At 48.4% G+C, this 23,055-nt stretch overlaps 1 protein-coding gene across 2 annotated transcripts; it reads left to right on the forward strand.

The window, feature by feature from the left end:
• The first annotated feature begins 1,198 nt into the window (after window positions 1–1,198).
• On the forward strand, window positions 1,199–21,255 carry Prxl2a (peroxiredoxin like 2A). Of its 2 annotated transcripts, none has more exons than XM_005080990.4 (6): window positions 1,199–1,356; window positions 10,418–10,597; window positions 12,368–12,459; window positions 16,394–16,534; window positions 17,420–17,584; window positions 20,466–21,255. In XM_005080990.4, the coding sequence occupies exons 2-6, from the start codon at window positions 10,420–10,422 to the stop codon at window positions 20,577–20,579; spliced, it is 690 nt and encodes a 229-aa protein (XP_005081047.1). In that variant the 5' UTR covers window positions 1,199–1,356; window positions 10,418–10,419; the 3' UTR covers window positions 20,580–21,255. The 2 variants fall into 2 exon arrangements, with proteins under 2 accessions (XP_005081047.1, XP_012976638.1); XM_013121184.3 differs by having other exon boundaries at window positions 1,217–1,356; window positions 10,435–10,597.
• The last annotated feature ends 1,800 nt before the right edge of the window (window positions 21,256–23,055 follow it).

A 23,055-nucleotide genomic window follows, 5' to 3' on the forward strand; every position in this document is an offset into this window, starting at 1 on the left:
AGTGACTGGACTGTGATATGGAAGTGTAAACCAAATAAGCCCTTTCCTCCCCAACTTGATTTTGGCCGTGGAGTTTCATCACAGCAACAGTAACCCTAGCTAGGACAGCTACTGACTGAGTTACATTATCAGGAAAGCAGGGCAGGGACTCCAGTCCTAGAGGGATGGAGAACTTGGGGTGGGGGATGAATGAGAGGTTGTAACTCCCCAGTGTACCCAGCTCATGGGGAAGAGAGGGCAAGAATATTCACAATTAGGACTGTAAAAACCACTGCTTGGTACCAAATTGGCAGGCAAACCATTTTTACCTTTGTCTACAGTAACACCCAGTTCTACAGGATAAAATAAAAACTGTCTCACTTTCTCTAGTCTCTTGAATTTGTTATTACATAGCGAGAATCTTTTTCTCAAAGTGAGAAACATGAGAATAAGGTAAAAAGTGATAGACCAGGCCACCCTAGTCTTATGGCCAGGTGCTCAGCTCCACACACACGTGGACGAGCCCCAACACACGTGGGACAAGTGACCATTTCTGACCGGCGTGCCTGTCCGGTTGCTTCAACACTTCTTTGAAAACTGCTGTGACATCTGTCTCTGTCTCCTCCATCCCCGTATTTAATTCTTCTGTGTGAGGCAGTTAACCCTGTCTCTGAAACTGTGTGGACACTTGTTACAGCAGTGACAAAAATGGGCGAAAGCCGGGTATGGCAGCGCACACCTGTGATCCCAGCACCTGGGAGACAGTGAGGGGCGGGAGGACAAACAACTCCAGACCAGTCTGAGCCACGTTAAATAAACAAACACAAATGAGCGAAAGACAAACCGGCCCTAGGGTTGCTCAGAAGCTGAGAGGAGCTGGCATTATCCTTAGAGCCAGTTCTCAGCTGCTTTTCTTTACACGGATAACCAGCATTTGGGGGTGAAGAGGAATATGGAGCGAGGATGCACGTTGGCAGTTTTAAGCTTTATTAGGGGGCTGCTACACACACACACACACACACACAGGTGCTTCTGGACATGACAGCATAGCGCTTCCACAGAGCACATCAGAGGTCTCTGTTCACGACTGAACAGAAGCGAACTAAACTGCTGCCTCGGAAAAGAGAGATCAGGGAACAGCCTGAAGCGACCCTCGGCTCTACAGAATCCCTGGTCTCGAGGGGCGGGGCGGGGGCGTGTCTGTCACGTGGAAGTGGCGTGGTGGCGTAGGCGCTGAGCTGCGCAGGCGCGGGGACCTACGGGTCCCTTGTCCCTTCATAATGAGCTCCAGCGGAGGAGAAGGCGAGCTGGAGGCACCTGCTGGCACAGCTCAGCGAAGCCCGTGACGTCCACGGAGGCGGGGACCTCGAGGCTCAGGTGAGGATCCAGGCAGGCCTGGTACCCCGGAGTGGATGCCGTATGGAGGTTGCGGCTCCATCCTCCCCTGGGACCGCTCTCCGATGTGGCCCCTCGCCCACCACAGTCATCCAGACAAACCCCACGCTTGGGGCCCAGAGACCCGGTGCCGGACTGGCGCTGGTGGCACCCAGCTGTCTGAATTGTTGGGGCAGAGGACTGAGAAAAACGCTGGTCCAACCTCGCGGGGAGGAGCCCGGGGGTGGCAGTGGCTGTCCCGTCTCTGTGCTTTGAGTGTCCTGTGAGGAGGTCTCAGAAGCATCTGTTCCCTGTCTCTTCCAAAGGTTACAAACCTTTGACTTAGAAAGCCCAGTTGTAAATTTGAAAACACCGCTGAGGCGTGGTAAAGAGAAGCGCCGTGGCAGCCCGTCCTGCGGGTTGTTAGTCACTTAAGGAGTTGGTGGAAATGGTCTGCGGGAGAGCAAAGAAAGTTAAGGTGCGCCCTGGCAGGTTAGGCGGAGGAGGGACATACTCAAGAGTCCTGCTGGCACCATGCCTCCTGTTTTCACAGCCCTGATATCAACTTAATTTGGGGGTCTGTTTTTATTTCAACGTTTTTCTTGGAGCCTTTGTCGATGATTTATTTGAAAAGAAAATCACCTGGGTTTTGTTTTGAAATGCATTGTCGTAGAGTCTGCTTGTGGAGTCTTATGTGCTCCTGCTGTGGCCCAGCCCTGGAGACAAATCTGGGGTTCCCACTGCACTCCCGGATTCCTAAGAAGATATTCATCGGAAAATACTGTTTACTATATTTGGGGAAATCGTTGACTAATCCAGAAATGAGTAAGAATCAAACACTGTTTAGCAGTCTTTGTAAAGAGCTTATAGTATCTTCCATATCTTTAATCCTCATTCATCTCTGTAGAAGGTGATTCAGGAGTTGCTCCCATTTTACTGATGCAAAACAATGCCTGGTCCAGGTTCATACAGCTTGTAGGAACTGAACCTAAACGTCCACTCTTCTTGGTCTGACCTTTCCCTTAGGCTCCTTCACTATAAGGGAACCCACCTACTTGGGACCCTGTGTTGATCCTGAGGGGGGAGCAAAACATACATATTTATTTTCCCTCTGTGTGTCTCTGTGTGTCTCTCTGTCTCTCTCCCTTTTCTTTCTTCTTCGAGACAGGGTGGTCTTATGTAGTTCAGGGTGGCTTTGAGTTTTCCAGAACTCTTTCTTTCTCAGCCTCCTGAGTGCTGGAATTGCAGTCTTGGTTTCTAACGACTGACTGTCTCAAGCTTTTGTAGCACCAGAAGGTTTGATTAGGTATGGAATTCTGAGGCTCGTGCCCAGGCTATGTGAGTCTCTCAGGTTAAAGGCAATTCTCCTGCTAGTTGACTGTCTGCTTCTGTGAAATGCTAAGCTCCTAGTCTGTCTGCATGGAGGCTTGTGGGCAGGAACCATCCAGATGTGCTGTAGAAGGCGCCACCCTCACCTTTGAGCTCGGTGGCCTCTGCCAAGGGAGATTGCAGCTGAGCATTGCCCTTTGCCTTTGAAACAGCCAGTGCAAAAGGCAGTCTCGGGAGCCAGAGTGAACTCCAAGCATGTGCTGTGGAGAATGGAGACACGGGGCAGGACTCGCCTAGACCTACAACTTCCACCTAGGAAGCAGGCTTTCAATGACATAGCTGAAGAAGTTGTTCTGGGTTGGGTGTCTGATTTGCCCTCCTAGAACAGTGAGTGAATTGAGCCCTGCAAAGGGAAGGCAGTAAGACAATGCTAAGCCCAGCGGGGTGGTTCATCCCTAAAACCCCAGCGCTGAGGAGGCTGAGCAAGGAAGGTGACACGTCCTAGGCCACCCTGGACTACATATCAAGACCTCATCTTTTAAAAAATGAAAAACATAATGAAGCCTTTTCAGTTTTCTAGAGTGCTGCTGTGTTTCTTGTTGTTCTTCTCGAACATTCCTTGCGATAGTCCTTCAGAGTGACCTCCCTCACCTTTTCTGAACTCAGCAGTGATCATCCTGCCTCAGCCTTGTGACTGCTGGGTGCAGACGTGTGCCACCACTGCACTCAGCTTGTTTTCCAGAAGGTCCGAAGGTGATGAAGGATAAAATGCCCTCTTGGGGCCAGAATGAGAGGTAGCATTTGTTTGCTGGAACCCAGTGTATTTTGGAGGTGTGTCTTCATCTTCCCGTTCCACATTCGTGGAACTTGAGAGAGCAGGTCTCCGACGCCTAGGCAGGAGGCTGAAAAGTCAGCTGAAAGGCCAGACCTTTGTGGGGAATCACTGCTCAGGGAAAAGGACTTTCCCGGTCAGCTGTATCCTTTGTGCTTCCTTGTGCCTCTGTTTCCCAGTTGCTGATGGTGCTATCTTGCTCTCCTGTTCACAGTTCTCACTCTGTGGTGTCTCAGAGAGGGTCTGGGATAGAGCCAGGCATTCATACACACACACACACACACACACACACACACACACCCATCACGAACAGAGCTGAAAGTTGAAGATTTTGGCAAATGAGTGACAGCTCCCTGCAGGTGGCCAGTTCCTCGGGTACTTGTGAGGACTCTTCTGTGGCTCACTGTGTTTTTTACACTGCTAAACTGCCATTTATGACGGCGTCTAGAAATAGCATGGCCTTGTTACTGTGCATAGGGGGAATGCAAACCAGCTTCTCAGTGGAGAATGGGCAGTGTGATCCTTAAGAACACATTTGGCGTTGGTTTGTAAGCTGCTTGCCAAGGATTGGGCTTGAGAGAGACTGGGTTTCTTTCCAGACACTAGGCCCCATGCAGGAGGAGTATTGCTCTCAGCTTGCTTAAGGCCAGTGATCCCGTTTAGCACTGGCTGGACTTGATTCTGATATATGTGCCTGGGATTCTAGCTTTAGGGACCTGGTTCCTGGCTGGTTGTGTGGAACCTTAGGAATCCAAAGCAGGGTAAGCTGGCCAGGATTGGGAGTTGGGAGACGCAGACCTGAGTCCCAACATTGGCACTGATGCCCTTCTTACCCATGTGACTTTGGGCTAGCCAGCTCCTCATTTACTCAATAAAGGAGCTGCTTGAATAGAGCTTTAAGAGCTGAGGGCAGTGGAGGAGAGGAGGGCTGGGAAACATCTTTTAGTCGGTTCACTGAAGGCCTGAGACAAGGAAGCCGCATGCCCCTTCCTTCCCCTTGCTTTCCATGACTTTCCTTTCTCTGTCGCCCTGGGTCTGCCTCGGGCCAGCCTTTGCTGAGGTGGGAAGAGTCCCTGGGTGAGGCTGGGCAGGGCAGGTGTTCTCTTGGTGCTTATGCTGTGCCTACATGTTTCAGACATGAGTTAACCCACCCAGTGCTGATGCTCTGTTTTGTTAAGACTTTATCCGTTCCTGCCCAGAGGCAGCTCTTTGAAGCAGCAGGAGAAAGTGAGAATGTGCTCACACAGCAGGCACTCAGTAGTGCTGGGGTGCCCTCAGGGCTCTCCCTGTTGAAGTAGTCATTGGGTGCTTCAGAGTCTGGATGTGAGAGCAGGGAGGGGTGGGGGAGGGGCAAAGGATTTCTAGTTCCTTCTGTCTCTTCAACGACTCTGGGCTCCTCTGTGTCAGCTCCCCTTGCTGCGCAGCAGCAGAGCTGGGACTCCATGTAGAGTCATGTCAGTCCCAAGCTTGAGTGTTTTGCTCTAATGCCAGGCTAGCAGTGTCTGGAATTGCCTTCCACACAGAGGTGAAATTGGGCAGCCACAAGCTAGTTCCAGCTTTGCTCCACTGTGAGATTTCAAGAGGAAAATTCAGGTCCCTTCATTAGGGGTTTGACACATTGCATGTATTTTGCAGAACCTATATTGCATATCGCAGATCCTCGGTAAGTGCTATTGCTGCAGTAGTGAAGTCAGACAGATAACCAAAGCACAACACATGAAGCCCATTCTTACAGTGTGCAGTGTGCGTATGTTAACACACGTGTGGGCCCTGTAATCAGATAGGGCATTCAGTTGGCTGCCTTCAGGAAAGGGTTTTAGTAAAAAGTAGTATTTACACTGGGTTTCACTACCAAGTAGGAATTCATCTAATTGGTATGCAAGGTGAGGGAATTCTCGGTAAAGGAACGACTTGAGTAGTCACTAGTATAGTCTTGCTAGTAGAGTAGTCTGGTGGGGGTGCTGTAGTGGCCTGGGATGAGACCAGAATGGTGGTTAGACCCTGTCAGCTCTGTTAGACACGGTAAGAGAAGCTGAAACGGAGGGTAGGGAGTGGTAAGATCGCTCTGACTCGGGACTGGAGAGGTGTTAAGAGCATTGGGCTGGGCTTCCAGAGAGCCTGGGTTTGCGTTCCAGCCCCTACATGGCACCTCACAACCATCTGAAACTCCAGTCCCAGAGGGTTTGAAGTCCTCTTGTAGCCTCACGAGCACCAGGCAGGTACTCACATGGTGTGCAGACATACATGTAGGCAAAGCACCCATACATCTAACTAAAATAGTAAATGCAGGCAAAGCAAACATACATCTAACTAAAATAGTAAGTAAGAAAGACCACTGTGGCTGTAGCATAGAGAGTGAAGGGTGAAGAATCAGAGTCTGGCCAAGTTCATTGGGTTCTGGGCAGTTTAGACTGTGACAGTGAGGTAAGAAGGGGCTAACAGACACAGATGAGATGGACAGAACTCTGACTGATCATGCGTAGGCATTGAGAGCCAAAGAAAGGAAAGTTGGCTCTCCGTTTCTGGCATGAGCAGTTGGCTGGAGACTTGTGTCATTCCCTGAGTAGGGAACTCTGGAAGAGAAGTCAATAGTGATGGAGGTCTGTTTTGGATATACCAGAACAGATCCACATAAAACCGCCTACCTGGAAACTTTGAGTCGGTAACAGAAATGGGGGGCTGGAGGCATTGCCGAGCTAGTGGGTGAGGTGCTGGCCTTAGGTGAGGTTACCCAGGAAGAGTGTAGGCATTCAGGGAAGCCACTTCAATGGCAGAGAAAGAGGAAAAGAGAGGTGACGGATAGATACCAGGCAAGGATCCTTGGTAGTCCAACTGACGTCCTGGGTATGGACTGACGAGTGGGTACACAGCAGGCTGCACAAAGAGCCATGGACAAAAGGCCCTGTCCCTTTGATGCTGTGCATGTGACATATGGACTGTGTTAAGAGCCTGGCCTAGCGTGCGCCCATAGCAGAGGGGAGCTTGCTGGCACTTAAGAAATGTTATAGTCTGCATGACTGCAAATGACTCAAATCTTTGCTCAGTTTCTTGAAGGGCTAGGGGGCCTTGGCCGCTGGCCACTTTGATGTTTTCTGGAGATTAACTATTGGCAGCTGAAGGAGCCCCAGGGTTTCTGTGTGGCTCAGTCCTGCCTGTGGAGTGGCTAAGCTTAGGGGCTAGGCAAGACTCCAAAGCCCCACCTCCCACCCTCCCTGAGCCTGCTCCTCTGCCTGCACACCCTGTGGGCCAGAATCTTGTCAGCAGCAGCAGAGGTGTGGACACCGTGCGTGGTAAGTTCCCAGGTTTGGCCTGCTAAACGAGGATGTAGGGGAGGGGGCACCACGCTGGATGGAGCATGAATGGGCAGATGGACCAAGGTGGGGTTAACGAAGAACAAGGTGAGCTGTTTGTGTTGATATCAGAGGATGTCCCTGGAGTCTGAAGAGCTACATCACTCCTACATTTTGGAGTCCAGACGATGGGCCTGGGGATCATGGCAGCAGTTTTGCTTGGGGGATCCAGCTGGGTTTCCTCTACCTACCCAAGTCTCCTGGACCCAAGCTGCCACTCTGAGCTCTTACAGCTGCTGTTTTGTTTACTTGCAGTCTTATCAGCTTCACCTTCTAGGAGACAAGGGGATCAGATACCGCCCCCCCTAGGTGGGGGTGAGTAGTATAGCTGTCAGGTGGGGCTGGCTCCTTTGTAAACAACCTTGCAGTTCTCATTTGGAGAGACTGACCCTATCCTTAAGGAAGGGGGCAGACAGGGGAAAGGAGAAAGGACAGCTGCTGTATGGTAAATTTCCTTTAGACCAGACATTGTGGGACTGTGTTTGATGGCAGAAAACAATGAACTGCCCTTTGAAATTCTCCTAAAGATGGAGGCTCATGCCCTTGACACCCCCAGCCCGACTTGTGAGTGTGTGGAGTCCAGGTGTGACAGCAAGAGGACTATAGGCTTTGGAGTGCTGCTTCTGCTTACTGCGAATGGCAGTGTCGCTACCTGCCGGCCCTGTGACAGTAGGGAAATGAGGGAATGCAGGACCCTGCAGAGAGAAGATTCCCTGCTTCATGGGACAACTGAGAGAATGAACTGAAGCCAAGTATGTCAAGTGACATTTAGAGAATTCTGGGTTACTGACCTCCCTGCTTCTCTGCCCAGTGGTCTTGGAGACACATGTGGAAAAGCCCAGACAGTTCCATCTAGATAGTAAAGCCTCTCTCCCCACCCTCCCTGTGGCAGTAACTGACTCAGGGTCTCCTAAGGACGTGAAGGGAGTTGCCGTGGTAGGAGAGAGGTTGCTTTGAGCCCTGGACACTAGGTACTTCTGGCGACCAGTTTTCACTGCTTAGCACCAGCAGAAGAGCCACCTGCTGCTAGCGTGGGAGCGGCGTGAGCGTGCTCACAGAGAAGCCCGCCTCCCACAGGCACTGCTGATAAACCCTGTGATGCAGAGCCCGGACGGGGGTAGCTTTGACACCCACATCTTGAATCCAAGTTGAGGTAGGAAGAGGGGAGTCTCTGGGACATGTGAATTTACATTCTTAGATGGCTGTTCAGCACACAGTCAAATTCTGTGTGCGTGGGGGAGTTGAGTCTATTAGGTGGTTCGTTCCTACTCTAGACTTATCCCCAGGAATCGAAGCACACAGAACGAAGTGGGGTCCTAGGGAGGCCTGAGAATAAATGAGATCCTAAGATGGCGCGAGAGCCAGGTGGAAACACAGGTGCTTCAGGTGTCCTTCGGAAGGTGGGCTGGATGGAGCCCCTATTGCTGTTACAAGGATGGGCCACTTCTGAATTTCCTCCGCCAGACGTTCCCAGCCAGTCTTCCATGCTACTCTCCATCATTCCTGGCCCAGCCAAGCTTTCACATAGTGAACTGTGCCCCACACCAATTTCAAAGCCACTTCCTCTACTTCTGTGGCTGTGCAGACTGGCTCTCTTCCTTGTGGCACCACAACCCAAGTGTTCTAACTCTGCCAAGCTGCCTAACCTCCTACTGACTTTTCCATTACTCTGGGAACTGAGCCTGTGTCTCCTTAAGGATCGTATGTCACACTAAGTTCTCCCAAGTTGCCATTTAGTCAACAGGTCCGTAGTAAATAAATCTTGAAAATAAATGTTCAGTCTAGGTGAGTTGAGTTCCCTTGATGTGATCACTGAGCAAACAAGTCAAATGTTTGTCATTGGATGGGGAAATGGAACCTGGTGGCCTCTAAGAGTTCAGTAGTGTTTGTTGTGTTGGTAGGGTGGGAGGTTCCTGAACTCCGTGAATTCACTTCTGGACTCCAGGAGTCCATTTGTAAGGTAGATGTAAGCTGGCCTGTGCATCTTCTTACAGAAATGCTTACACATCTGTGACCAGATGACAACACACATGTGCTCCTGAAGTATGTACACCTTCCTGTAGTCCAAAACTGTTGTACAGGTCGCATTTTTCCAGGTTGCACAGACTCTCTGTTTACAACAGGTGTCTGGGAGCTGTGATTTCCCTCCTAATTGTTCTGAGAACTGTAATCCAGTAATGTGTAACTTTGCCAAAGAAAAATTGGAAGCAGGCCTGTGGAACATTCTTTCCTGCTTCGCCCAAGAACTTGATTGTATGTAAGTCATGTTCATCATTCAACTGTGTTTAATCCATCTCAGTACTTGTTTGTGGTAAGCCATTGACCATGGATCACACTTTGTGTGGTTTTAAGGAAGTCTTCAGGCCCAGCTGAAATCCGTTATGTCAGCAATAATACAGTGGCAGCCATTACTCCTTCGAACACCCACACTGCACCCCTCTTAATTTTCTTTTTCCAAGTGTGTCAGTATCAGATTCCTCTTTCTTTTTTCAATGTCATATTTATCTCACCATCCCTTGCCTGGAGTTTTAATTAATTGATTGGCTAATGTAATTTTAATGATTCTGATGATTAAACCTAGGACCTTGTTTGTGCATGGCATTTTCTACCAAGAGCTAGACCTATCCTTCTGACGTGACACAGCCCCTGCTCCCTGCCCTGCCATTCATTCAGCAAATATCAGTGCAGTTATGGTCTCGTGTGTGTGTGTGTGTGTGTGTGTGTGTGTGTGTGTGTGTGTGTGTGTGTGTGTGTGTGTGCGTGTGCATGCACATGCATGCTTAGGCGTTGGGGGGTTGGGCTGTGGGAGGAATGTCCTCTTAGATAAGGTTGCTCTTAACAGTGGCCATCTCTAGGTGATAGGCTTCGGAGAGTATTAGCTTTCTTGTCAGCTGGTTTTATGCATTGGCGCAGTTGAAACTGTTTTCTGTTTTGTTTTGAACAGAAGCCTATTTCATTTCTATAATGAGTGAGAAAGCTATTCTCAGCTGGGAGAAATTGGCTGAGATTATCAGTCTAGCCCGAGTGAGGCCCTGCTGGGCAGTGGCTGGGGCTTTGTTGACTAGAATGCCGCCCTTGTTCCCGGGAAATTCTTAAACTCAGGAGGAAGACAGGGTAACAAAACAAGTATCCTCTGATCACAGATGAGAAAGCTGTCCCTACCCAGGGAGGTGATAGCTGAGCCACTTGTCACCCGTGCTGTGAAAGGAACGAGGCTTGGTGAGGAGAGGGATGGGGGACGGGCTCAGCGGCAAGTCACAGCGGGGCAGAGGTGCAAGAGAAGCCTCTAGAAGGCTGTCATTTCTCTCGTTACTCCTGCCACCCCAGTGAGCTCCTTGGGACACAAGCCTGCCTGTGTCTGTGCTGTTCCCACGCCCTCACAATGGGGCTGAGATAAGAGGCTGAGCAGCTCCGAGCAGTCCCGTGTCTTCCTCCTTCAGGGCCTCCTCCCCTGCCCCCCTGGCTGGTTGCCCACTGGAGTCTTGGGTAGGAAGGAGGTCAGATCCCAGCTGCCTGTGGGAACAGTAACATCTTCCTTCTTCTCAATCTCCAGAAATGTCTTTCCTCCAGGACCCAAGTTTTTTCACCATGGGTATGTGGTCCATTGGTGCAGGAGCCCTGGGGGCCGCTGCTCTGGCACTACTCCTGGCCAACACAGACGTATTTCTGTCCAAGCCCCGGAAAGCAGAGCTGGAATATTTGGAAGACATAGACCTGAAAACCCTGGAGAAAGGTAAGGAGTGACTGCCAGCCTCAGTGTTTTTCCAGGGCGCTAGGATGCTTGTTTAACTTCTTTGGTTTTCTTCCCCAAATTGTTGCTTTTTCTTGAGGCAATATTAGAGGAAATCTAATAACAATTTTTAAATTACCGGTAGTTATACCGCCCTGACACAATCATTTTTACTTTGCTGTATTCCTTTCCATGCTTACATATAGTCACCTAAACGTGATCTTGCTATTATTGTCTAATTTATCTTTTTCTTATCATAGTCATTTTTTACTCTCTATTCCCGTTGCCTTAACTGCAGTGATAAGTTGCTCCATAATATTTAGTAATATTGTATCATCACTTAATAAACCAGCTATTCCAGAGAGTATTCTGAGGAATTCCAAGTCTTCTGATACTGTCATAAAGAATCAGATAAAAGAAATAGAATTGTCTGAATTGAATAAGCTCAATTCAGTGTTCCTGATGCTTGGTAGAGGGCCTGGCGCGCAATAAACATATGCACATTGTAAATGGGGAACCTGCAGATACTTCGTGGTTATCCTGCCTGTGGTGAAGCTGCAGGATGCAGGAGCCTATGTGCCTGTCCTCAGAGGCCCACCCGGAATCCATGACAGGAGCTGTGAGTCTCAGCCATGCCAGCTCTACCCCTACAGTGCTGAGACTCAGTGGAGCCCAGTTGTGTCTGGCTGTAGCAGGAGTTTCTTGGTGGACATGAGGGCTCACTGATTAGCTGATCCTCTGGCTAGTACCCTCAATGAGAAGCCATCCTCATACTCAGTAGGTGAGGGAGGGAGTGTGCTAGCTCTGACTCGTGGCAGGTGAACCTTGGAAAGTGCGGAGAGAGACCTGCCAATAGGTGAGGGAGTGTGCTAGCTCTGACTCGTCGCAGGTGAACCTTGGAAAGTGCGGAGAGAGATCTGCCAAGTGTGGTTGAGCTTTGTTCATTTTGAAAGCCTCATGTGACTCCAGCCTCTCCTCTTCCCTGTTTTGTTCACGCCGCATCCCACAGGTACTTGGATACCTCTGGAGAATACTAAAATAATTAAAGTTCATCTGGGAGTCCTCACTAACTCTCCCAAGCATCTCCTTATTGGGTGTCTTCTACTTTATTCGGCTTATAGTAATGCAAGCATTGCAGTTAACATGTTTCGGCTAATTTAAAAAAAATTGTTGATTTAGCTGGGCAGCCATGCCTCATACTTTTAATCCCAGCACTCAGGAGGCAAAGGCAGGCCAGTCTCTTAAGTTTGAGGCTAGCCTGGTCTACAGAGCAAGTTCCAGGACAGCTGGGTCAACACAGAGAAACCCTTTCTCAAAAAAAAAAAAAACTAACAACAAGAAAAATGATATTTTTAATTGTTCATTCCTTTGAATATGCCTTTAAGAGTACTTTTGGGAGGGATGTCAAATACAAAATTTAGTTTGGGTTCCACAGAATTATACAGTGTCCAGTGCTGCTAGCCGTAAATGGAATTACCGTTTAGCTTGGCATTATTGCAATTTGGATGTCCTAGTTGAAGGTTGATTTTCACTGGACAGGGACCTGTGGAGTGTACAGTGGGATTCTTAAGACATAAGTCTTCCTTGGGTAGATGAGTCGTCCCTGTCTGTGCTTACCTTCTTCTCCTAGGTGTGGCGTACTCATCCTGGTTCCCTCCTAGACTGGGTTCTGGCCGGATCTTGGCCCAGGGTAGTTCAGGAGCATCCCAGTGATTGGTGAAGGCCTGGGCAGGCCTAGAAGGAAATAGTACCCCTCTATTTCTTCTCTTTCAGAACCAAAGACATTCAAAGCAAAGGACCTATGGGCGAAGAATGGGGCTGTGATTATGGCTGTGCGAAGGCCAGGCTGTTTCCTCTGTCGAGCCGTGAGTGCCTTTGAGGATCTGTTGGAAGGAAAGCATTCTGACAGTGGGGTCTGGAGTATTTCCAGCCAGGACCAAGGGCTTATGTGTGCTCTTGAGCCTTCTGTCAGTTCTGGATGCTTCTGTTATTTGCTCCATGCATTTGTTTTGACATTGGCCCTAATCCTGTTTTTAACAACTCCGTATATCCTGGTGGGGTTAGTGACAAATCCGCTCTCTCTGTCCTTCAGACCTTTTGCCCAGTATGGTAGCAGCCATGTCCTGTGTAGTCTTTTCACTTAATCCAGGACAGCAACAGCAAAAGGAGCAAATTCTGAGATCCTGTTGGTCAGTGTAGATACTCACTTGTCGAAATAGAGATGAGGAAACCTCACTGTCAGCCATCAGCTGCTATGTGATGAAGCTGCAGAATGCAGAGGCCTTCCCTAGAGCACTCCTGTGTGTGTGCTTCTCCTCGGGACCCGCTGGAGTCCATTTCCACTGTAGAACATGAAGCTCTTCCCTTTACAAAGGCGCTCTCACAGAGTGAGTAGCTGAGCAGGGTTTCAGTCATACCATGAATGGGCATGCATTTGGCCTGTAAGCTGGAGTGAAGTTGAGGCTCACTTACAGGGTGGTTCCTGGTTGGCCACTCAAATGGAAGCTATTCCAGTAATGGAAAACATAGCAGGGCAGGAACTACAATAATCTAGGCACAAAATGCTAGTGCAGCATGGAGTTTTGCAGTGGCCTGAGCCTGGCCTTGTCACTCTATAAATGAGTAAAAAGAGGGACAGGGTAGTTTTGTGGCCTATTGCGATAATCGAGGCTATATAGGGAAAAACAATATATTTATTTATCAGGGAGAGAGACAGTCGCACTTACCAGGAGTTAGAAGCATGGCTGGCTTCCAGGAGAAAAAGAGGGAGCCCCTTTTCCTTTCACTACCTTTTATCTCTACCTTGACCCCGCCCTGTTGGGCGGGTAGCTTTGTGGGGTTCACTCCTACAGTGGCCTGCCCCAAATTCTGAGATAACTGCTTTGACTAGGAGAAAATAGACTCCCGATCTCTTGCCCTTGAAACCCCTTGGCCCCATCAAGATCATCACTTTCATTTTTCTGGAAGCCTGACCCAACACTAAGAGATTCCTTTCTGCTTATGTGTCTGATACAGATTCCACTGATATTGCTGAGTACTCACACTTTGCAACACCTGACCTCCAAGGCACCTCTTTTTTTTTCCCATTTTTTTTTTAAAGACAGGATCTCATGTGGCCCAGACTGACCTCACTTCCTATGTAGCCCTCGAATGTCTGGTCTTCCAATGTCTCTATCTCCTGAGTGCTGGAACTGTAGACATGCACTACCATGTCCATTTTTCCTGGCATTGAACCCAGGGCTTCATGCATGATAGACAAGCACTCTACCAACTGGGCTGTACAGTCTGTACAGGGCTTCTCAAGTTATCTTAGAGATACAACCTGTTGTCACCATCCTTATTTTACAGAGGAGATAGCAGTGCAGAGGTTTCCACAAAACCAAGATGCCTGCCTATTGTGTGTCCACTTATTGCTGCTGTCGCAAAATGCCACACATTTGGTGGCTTTAACAGCAGTTATCTTATAAGCTGGAGGTCAGAGTTCCCAAATGGAGTCTGGCTGCATCCCCCTGGAAGCTGTAGGGGGAAGTCCATTTCTTTGCCTCTTCCACCCTTCCGGAGCCCACCAATTTTCTGTGCTTGGGATTCCTCTCTGTTTCTAAAGTCTGCAATAGCTGCTCACGTCGCCTGGTGTTGGTGGCACACACCTTAAACCCAGCACTCAGTGAATCCCAGGCATCAGCCTGGGAATCCAGCATGGGACTGATCAAGACCCCCTGAATCTGGGTGTCAGTGAGGAGGCCTAGGGAACCTATTGAGCCTTGGGCAGCAGATCAGTACCCATCCCAAGTATACACACGGACTTTGGACTCCCATAGAACAATGTGAGGTGCACTCTCACCCTGAACTCTTGGGGAAGGGTCTAGGCCCTGCCCACTATGGACACCCCCATGGAGGGCCTCACCCTCCCTGGGGAAATGAGGGGATATTGGGGGGGTTGGGGGGAGGGCACGGGAGGAGGGGAGGGAAAGGGAGAGGGACCTGGAACTGACTTGTGAAGCAACCTTGTTTCTTATCTAAATTTAAACTGGAAAATAAAAAAAAAAGAATGTACATCAAAAAAAAAAAAACCAGCACTCAGGAGGCAGAGGCAGGCGGATCTCTGTGAGTTCGAGGCCAGCCTGGTCTACAGAGCCAGTTCCAGAACAATACAGAGAAACCCTGACTCGACAGACAAACAAACAAACAAAATAGCTGCTCAAGTCATTGTCACATCACAACCCTACAACACTGACTTTCTTCCTCTCCTACAGTGATGACATTGGACCCATCCAATTAACATAGGGTCTTCCTACTTTAAGGTTAGGTGGTTGGCAAGTTAAGTGTCCTGTTAAGTCTCCCTGGTCATGTGACAGATCACAGGCATTCAGCATTGGTCATCTTTAGGGGTTCATTAGTTTCTTTCATCTTGGAGGTGGAGTGTAAACTCAGGGCTTTTAATTCCAACTCTGAGATGCCTCCAGACACCAGCAGAGAAGCTGTTCTGACTTCTGTTGAAGACAGGAACACAGATGGGGTTCCAGGAACAACAGCTCTTGGTAATTTCAGCCTGTTTTCCTGTGTTCTTCTCTGTGCCCTGGAACAGCATTTGTGGAAACTTACAGTGTCTCGAAAGGTGGGTGGATAGAAATGAGTGACTCAACAGACACGTGGGCAGGGGTTATATGACTCTGTTTCCTCTCAATGGCTTCATATGGAGATATGCCCAGGGGAAAGAGCCCAGGAAAGCACATCTCCAACAGGTGGTCTTCAACCAATCAGACACCAGAGCCTCTCCCTTCTGCTCCAGTCCAAATTTGCTACTCAGTAGAGTTCTTGGTAAATATGTTGTAATCAATTCTGTTTTGTCTAGCTATGCTTTCATTTCTTTTTTCTTGTTATAGAAAATACAGTTGCTTTCTTGTCACACTGGACTTATATCAGAGGTGGGCAGGCTACATATAAAAGAACTTCCTGATGATTCTTTAATTATAGCATCTACTGTGAGATGGTCCTTTGGGTTGAGCTTTTTCCATGATGTTTATTCTTCCAGTACATGGTTCACGAGGGTCAAAGGTATCTGTACCAACTCAACTCTGCTACATCCTCCTCCCACTGTCCACCTTCAGCTCTTCCTATCGAATATTCAGTACCTTCGAACATCCAGTCGTGTGCTAGACACTGAGGTGTCTATGAAACAACAGACAGAATCTCGAACAGTGAGACATACTTAGGAATCTAAGTGACAGTGCTTGACGATGACATGAAGGTGTAGCATAAAAATCCACAAGCAGATGGCAGAGAACATGCTTGCAACATAGGACATGTCCAAGAGGTCTTTTTAGAACAAGGATACTTTTCCCATAGGTTAGATTAGAGCTGGAAAGAGAAGGAAGTTTCTAGCAGAGATGGGGGGTAGGGCTTGCACAGAAACCTGGAGGCCACAGTCACACAGCCAGCATGCATGTGTCTGATGGACCAATGAACTGATTTGGTCTAGTGCAGGAATGAGCTGGAAGGTGAGATCATGTAGGACATGGTTGGGAGCAGTCACTGTTCTAGAGGTTCTCTGGGCATAGTTCTCTTTAGCACCTTGAGAAGAGAAGAATCCTGGACTGGGAATCCACTTGAAACCCTGTCCTGAGGTCTAGTGTCTAACTAGGACAGACACCTGCTGGGCTACAAGGCCTGACACGATTCTGGGATTTTGTCACTTTTATTCTCTACTCGGTGTCAGCCATGCCCTGGGCCATGATTTGTTTTGTTTTTAACAGCACAGCTCCAAGTGCTCATGTCCCTGAACCTTCTTGTCTTCTGCAGGAGGCAGCAGATCTGTCCTCCCTGAAGGCCAAGTTGGATGCACTAGGTGTCCCTCTCTATGCTGTGGTGAAGGAGCAGGTTAAGGAAGAAGTGAAGGACTTCCAGCCTTACTTCAAAGGGGAAATCTTCCTGGATGAAAAGGTGAGTGTGTGGTGGCTGGGAGATGCCTCAGTGCTTAAGAGTGCTTCCTATTCTTCAGAGGCCTCTCATTCAGGTTTTAGCACCCATGTTGAGGGGCTGACCACAGCCTGCAGTGCCAACTCCTAGGCATCCAGCGCCCTCCTCTGGTCTCTGTGAACACTTCACTCACACACAAATGCACGTATACACATAACTACACATAAAATACAGAAAGAGTGTGTTATGGGCTTGTGGGCCCTATACTGGTAAGTATGGTACTTATCTGGGAGAGGTCATGAACCTAGGCTGGCCTGGAGCTGGCGGAGGGCCTCCTCCTCTGTTCTCCTAAGCACAGCACAGGTGACTCTTAAAAGTTGTTCGCCCTTATTACTCAAGCCTTGTTGATTGATCCAAGAGGGTGTGAAATAGCAGAGAGCCCCTGCCCCTTGGCACAAGCCCCTGCCCCTTAATTTATGCAGCTGTGCTTCCCTTCCCTTCCCCTGCATGGTGGTGTAGGGAGAGTGAGAAACTAGAGGCAGAGTCGTGTGCTCAGATGGGAACTGCCTTGAGACCTGACATTGATCTCAGTGCAGAATGCTTGCCTAAAAGTGCAAGGCCCTGGGTTCAATCCCTGCATCACAAAAATAACATCAAATAATAAAATCCAGTCTTTTCTTTTCCTTCTTTTTCCCCCTTCTTTCACTTTTATTTATTTATTTTGTTTTAGAAGTCAGTGCCGGCAGATTTTTATCCCTTAGGCAGTTGAGTGTGACCCTGGGTGGAGTGATATGTTAGGCTGGAGAAAGAACATGAAGTAGCAGGCTCTGGGGCTTTTGGCTTTTGGCACCCTTCCTGGGGATGAAAGACATGCAGACTGCTCACACAAAGATCTTCCTTGCTCCATAGAAAAAATTCTACGGTCCAGAGAGGAGGAAGATGATGTTCATGGGCCTCATCCGTTTGGGTGTGTGGTACAACTCCTTCCGGGCCTGGAATGGAGGCTTCTCTGGAAACCTGGAAGGTGAAGGCTTCATCCTCGGAGGGGTTTTTGTGATAGGATCTGGGAAACAGGTAAGATCTGTGCTTCCTACAGACCTATGGGTTTCTGGAATTGAGGTCACAGACAGGGGCTGACAATAGGGCAGGGATCTCCGTGTTTAGAGTCCCCCATCTCTCCTCCCAGCAGCTGTCACTGATCACACGTCTCCTGTAGGCCTGCATCTCACACACACACACACACACACACACACTTAGGAGACAGTCATGCCGCTCATACTGCAGATGGTGAACTTGACTGAGAAGAGGAGGCACGCAGCTATACTAATGAGCTTGGCCCAGTGCGGCACTGCAGGGACCTGAGTCCAGGCCTTCTCACTTAAAGTTGTGTTTCTGTGCTCAAACAGCTGTCTCGCTTTTATCCCATTTGTGAATATACTCAGCCGGCACCTTCCCAAGCCATCAAGGGTGGGTATGGAGAAAAGCGAAGAGGAGAAGGGAAAAAAGCAGGCTGGTGAGGGAGGGTGGCAAGAAGCAGTTAGAGAGACCATGCTTTTCCTGTGAAGATCTTGGTGTGGGGGCTGTGCCAGGAGAGACAACCAGTTCCACTGCGAACAGGGTGTTAGGAGTCCTGACAGTGAGGACCCAGAATCAAATGTGGGGACCCTGAGGAAGAGTGCAGAAAAGAGAGACATATCGCAGGCGTGGGTCACTGAAGGAGGGCCTGGAGATAAGCCTGACTGGAAACCTTGGCTATGACAAGCACATGTGTAGGGAGTGGTTGGATTTCTGTTACTTTGTTTTGTTTCTGTTTAAAAACAGCCTTAGTCCAAGTAGTAGGACCTCACAATGTAAGAGAAATAAGAATCAGAATAGGAATCTTTATTTCTAATCTTAAAAAAAAATAACACCATTGGGACTTGTTTTTACTTATTGGTATTAGAATTTAGCATTAAATGGTTTACTTCTGTTTGTTTATTTCTAGTAAATATAACAAAGTGTCTTAATGGGAAGGGCTGCCAAGCACCTGCCTTGTTTCAGGTGTCTGTGTGTGTGTGTGTGTGTGTGTGTGTGTGTGTGTGTGTGTGTGTGTGTGTGTGTATACGTATACATACACATACACATACACATATACATACACATACTCAGTTTCATGTCTTCAGTATGAGCAGTCTTCGATGTTAGGTTTTCTCGTTCCCATCTCCATGTAAGCAAGTGGGCCTAGAGACAGGAAGTCAGTCAGTCAGTGGCACGGCTGGTAAGCAACACAGGAGAAACTAAAGTCGGGAACCCAGAAGGGTACCGCCTCACTGCATCTACACATTGTCCTCAGAAGCGGTTCTCGGTGGCCTGGTCCAGATGACCCTACAAGGTGCCCCTCTTCTTCCCACTCTGGCCCTGTGGGTTTCATTGTCTTGCCTCCTGTGGTGGCCTCCAGGGCAGGGTTTGGCACACCTGCCAGCCTTTTCTTGCCTGGTGTTGACTCACTTGGTATTCATGGCTGGGCTAGCACATTCCTGGTGTTGTTAGGTGTGGTGTTTGTTGGTTCTCTGTGGAGTTTCTGGAAAGGTGGAGGGTGAACTGGGATGACTGGGCATCAGGACTCACCTGAGTTCCTGGTGGAGGTGTTTCTGCAGCCATTATGTCAAGTGCCCCTAGGTGTGAATGTTTTGAAAATAACGATTGTAAAGCCTCATTACTTTAAAGAAATGCGTATGCCATGTAGAGATTCTAAAAAGAACAAAACAGTGGAAAGTGGGTGGAGCCTTGCTGTCAGGTACTGGGACAGAGCTGATGGCCATTGGCTTGTTTTCTTTCTCGCAGTGATCGTGAAAATTTCCCACGTCATTATCCGTCATTATCCGTTCTTGTCTGAATTTTCACTGCCTGCATTTGGTTTACTGAGCAAGTAATTGCAGTTTCCTCATTCACTTCCCAATAGTTAGCACAGCATGGTGGGCTTTTAATTATTGTGTGTGTGTGTGTGTGTGCGTGTGTGTGTGTGTGTGTGTGTGTGTGTGTGTGTGTAGAAATGTACATATACAATGTCTGTGTGGAGGTCAAAGGACAACTCTCAGGAGTTGGTTCTGTCTTGCCTCCCTATGCGAAGATCCAGGGATTGAACTCAGGTTGTTAGCCCTGTGTATTGCAAGTGCCTCTACTGACAAGCCGTCCTGCCTACCTGACTTCTTCTGGTTTTTCTTTTGTTTTGTTTCGTTTTGTCTTTATAATGATAGAACACATCACAGATCATTTAAAATTTAAGGCTAGTGTCCAGAGATAAAGTGGGTTAAAGAACTTTGACAATACTCTGGATATCCCCTGTGTGGAGGGAGGTGGGAATGGGGTGGGAGGCTGGGGGGGAATCAGGAGGAGGGGAGGGAGAGGGAGCTGGGATTGACATGTGAAGCAAGCTCTTTGCTAAAAAAAATGTAATAAAAATTTTTCTTGGGGAAAAAAAAAGAAATTGGACAATTCCTGATGTTATCATTCTACTACTTCACAGTAACTGGGAAGTCCTGTGTTTCAGTGCATTTTCTTCACATTATTGGAAGTGTGACCCCAGTTTCTTAAGAGGATTCCAAAAAAGGGTGGGTCTACTTCCTCAGATGGCCATTTAGCGCCCATGAAAGTGGCCTCTGAGCTCTACTTCATAGGGTTTTTCTGTTTGCATTCTCTTCTCTCCAGATGGAATGTACTTCTATCTGCCTGTCATCCAGGAAGCCCTCCACCCACCCTAGTTGCAATTAACCATGCCTGTCTTCATGTGTCCCAAGTACTGGGACATGGCTTCCTCAGTCCCCTTCCTCAGAAGACTGGACTCCTCAAGGGCAGGTGCTGGGTTTGGTTCAGATCCAGGTTCTTGGCTGGCCAAGCACAGGGCTTGATGGAGAGCTGGTGCTCAGAGTCTTGTTTCATGAGTGAAAATTCACAACCCTTCCTGTTTCTGCTTTAGGGCGTTCTTCTTGAGCACCGAGAAAAAGAATTTGGAGATAAAGTGAACCCACTCTCTGTTCTGGAAGCTGTGAAGAAGATCAAGCCACAGACTCCAGCCTCAGGAAACAGCTGATCATGTGTAACAGCTGGCTGGGGGAGAACGGGGCATTCTCGTGTGTTCACCAGCGTGGCCCCAAGAGCTAAGAGCCACTGTACCATATTCACTGGGAATTGGTGATAGATTAATATTATCTTCTGTGTAGGTCCAGTAGGCCAAATAGGTACCAGATGAAACTGATAAAAATCTAGCAAATCAGTGAGAGTTATTTGAGGAAAGATCTAGAAAATTCAAGGCTTAAAGTTGACTGCTATACCTCCTTTCAAATGAATATATCCTGGGTTCTGGTATTTGAGGTGAATTTCATTTTCATATATAAGAAAAAAATTTAAAATCTAAGAAAAGTGGAGTTAAGAAACTGCTCAGTGATAGAACATTTATCTAACATACACACAGCCCTGGGTTGGATACACCAACACACAGACGACACATACACACACATTTCTAAGAAAAGTTGAAGATTGACTTGACAATTAGAGAATATAAGGCTTTTTGTTTGGTGTGTTTTCTGTTAACAACTTGTTATGTAATGTCACAGGACCACACACAGCGATTGCTGTGTTCTGGGATAGTTTGATAAAGGTGCCTTCAAAATGAAGTTTCTTGTGGTCTTCCACTCCGAACTCAGAGATTTGTTTCATGAGAAAAAGCTGTCACCTCTGGCTCTAATAAAAGTATGCACCAGAAATCATCTCTGCACACAAGTTTTTCTTTTTCTTGTTCCCCTTGCTTCAGCTTCCTAAGTTCAGGCCCTACAGAAATGAGCCACCACACCTAGGTTTTCTGTTGATGAGTAACAAGAAAAAAGAGTTGCCATACTGTTGGATAGAAGTGAAAAATCTGTATTCTCCTGGCATATGCATAAGGAAGGACAGCTCTAGTGACTGTGATCTAAGGGGATTGAAAATGATCAGAAGGATGCACTCCATCGTGCTTGTTAGTAGCTTTGCTGTCTTCTCTGGAGGAACGATCTCTGCATTTAAATTTGGCAACTGCTTTCATGTTGTTCTTATGGCCTAAGCTTGTAAACCAGAAAAAAAAAGGGGGGGGGAAGGCATGCCAAAGATGAATTAGAACTCCATCCATTTGCTATGTTTGAGTTTAGTCTTAGAAGTATAAGGTAAAGCCGGGCGTTGGTGGCGCACGCCTTTAATCCCAACACTTGGAGATAGAGGCAGTTGGCTATCTGTTATTTCAAGGCCAGCCTAGTCTACAGAGTGAGTTCGAGGAAAGCCAGCACTACATAGAGGAAACCTGTCCTGAATGTCTAAGGTCTGCAGAGCCCCCAGGAGAGCGTTCTTGCCTTCCTCCACTAACACACCAAGTGGTTCCCTGGTAGAGAGGCGGGTGTGGGAACAGAAGAGGAATCTGCCCTCTAGGAAAACAGGAGTAGACAGGCTGACAGTCAACCAGGAAAGGAGACAAGATAAGGGCTGAGTATGCAGAGGGAACAGAGGAGGTAGGCTTAGGACCAAAATTAATCATAGGTCTGACTTTAGGTGGGGATGGCTCCGATGGCTCCGTGGACTATGCACAGCCCCTGCTGTGCAGGATTCTATAGTCTTTGAGGCAATATTCTTCCGGTACTCACGGGGTTGATATGACTTCTTTCCCAGAAACTGTACTCCTCAGGCCTCTGGTTATTGATAATATAAGTAAATAAGTTATTTGGAGGCCCCAAGGGCACTGGAGGGCTCTGAAACAGTTCTGTCTTGCATGAGAAAGCAAAAGGGCGATGACGGCTTCTTTGCAAAATGCTTGCTGTGCTTGCACAACCTTCTGGAGTCCCAGCACTCACATCAAACCTGGGTGTGGCAGTGAGTGCCGAGGAACCAGTGAAGGGTTGAACCTGGAGGTCTGGGGTAGGGTAGGATGGGGCAGGGGAGGCTGTTGGCCAGCCAGTCTAGCCAACAAGTGAGCTCTGTGTTCAGTGAGCGACCTGTTAGCCTCTACACACACACATAAGTGCGTGTGCCTGCACACACACTGATACACACAAATTTTAGAAAAGCACGCTTCACGGATGAGTGTACACATCTTCCTGGGATCTCATTCACCAGCTGTTTGCTCTTGGAGTCCTCAGATTCCACACAGTCCTCTCTCTCCAGCAGACTGAACCAGTCCATGACAAAGAGAAAGCCGTGGGGTAGAGCATGGGAGGAAGCTAAGGGAGAGTGGGGGAAAGAGGAGCCAGCCTTGGGCCGAGAAGCCAAGAGTGAGGCAGGAAACCAAGACACCTTGTGCCCAAAATGACTGGTTTATCTGGGGATCAGACTGGGGGAAGGGTAGTGAAGTCCAGCCCCTGGGAAGGGGAGGTTTAGGGAAGGGGGAGGGGTAAGTAGTGCTAGGAGGAGCCACAGATGCTGAGTGAGACTTGGCTCAGGTGTAGCTGAAGATGACCTGAAACTCCTGTTATCCTCCTGCCTCTGCCTCTCAAGTGATGAGAGGCCTGTGCCACCATACCCAGTTTATGTGGTACAGGGGATGGAAC

Source organism: Mesocricetus auratus, unplaced genomic scaffold, assembly GCF_017639785.1.
Source record: "Mesocricetus auratus isolate SY011 unplaced genomic scaffold, BCM_Maur_2.0 Super-Scaffold_100006, whole genome shotgun sequence".
Classification (NCBI taxonomy): domain Eukaryota; kingdom Metazoa; phylum Chordata; class Mammalia; order Rodentia; family Cricetidae; genus Mesocricetus; species Mesocricetus auratus.

Excerpts from the sequence above, each read along its gene's own strand:
- Prxl2a (XM_005080990.4), top strand. The coding sequence starts at position 10,420 with ATGTCTTTCCTCCAGGACCCAAGTTTTTTCACCATGGGTATGTGGTCC. Across the intron at positions 10,598-12,367 it reads CCTGAAAACCCTGGAGAAAG|AACCAAAGACATTCAAAGCA; the intron begins GTAAGGAGTGAC and ends CTTCTCTTTCAG. Across the intron at positions 16,535-17,419 it reads AAATCTTCCTGGATGAAAAG|AAAAAATTCTACGGTCCAGA; the intron begins GTGAGTGTGTGG and ends CTTGCTCCATAG.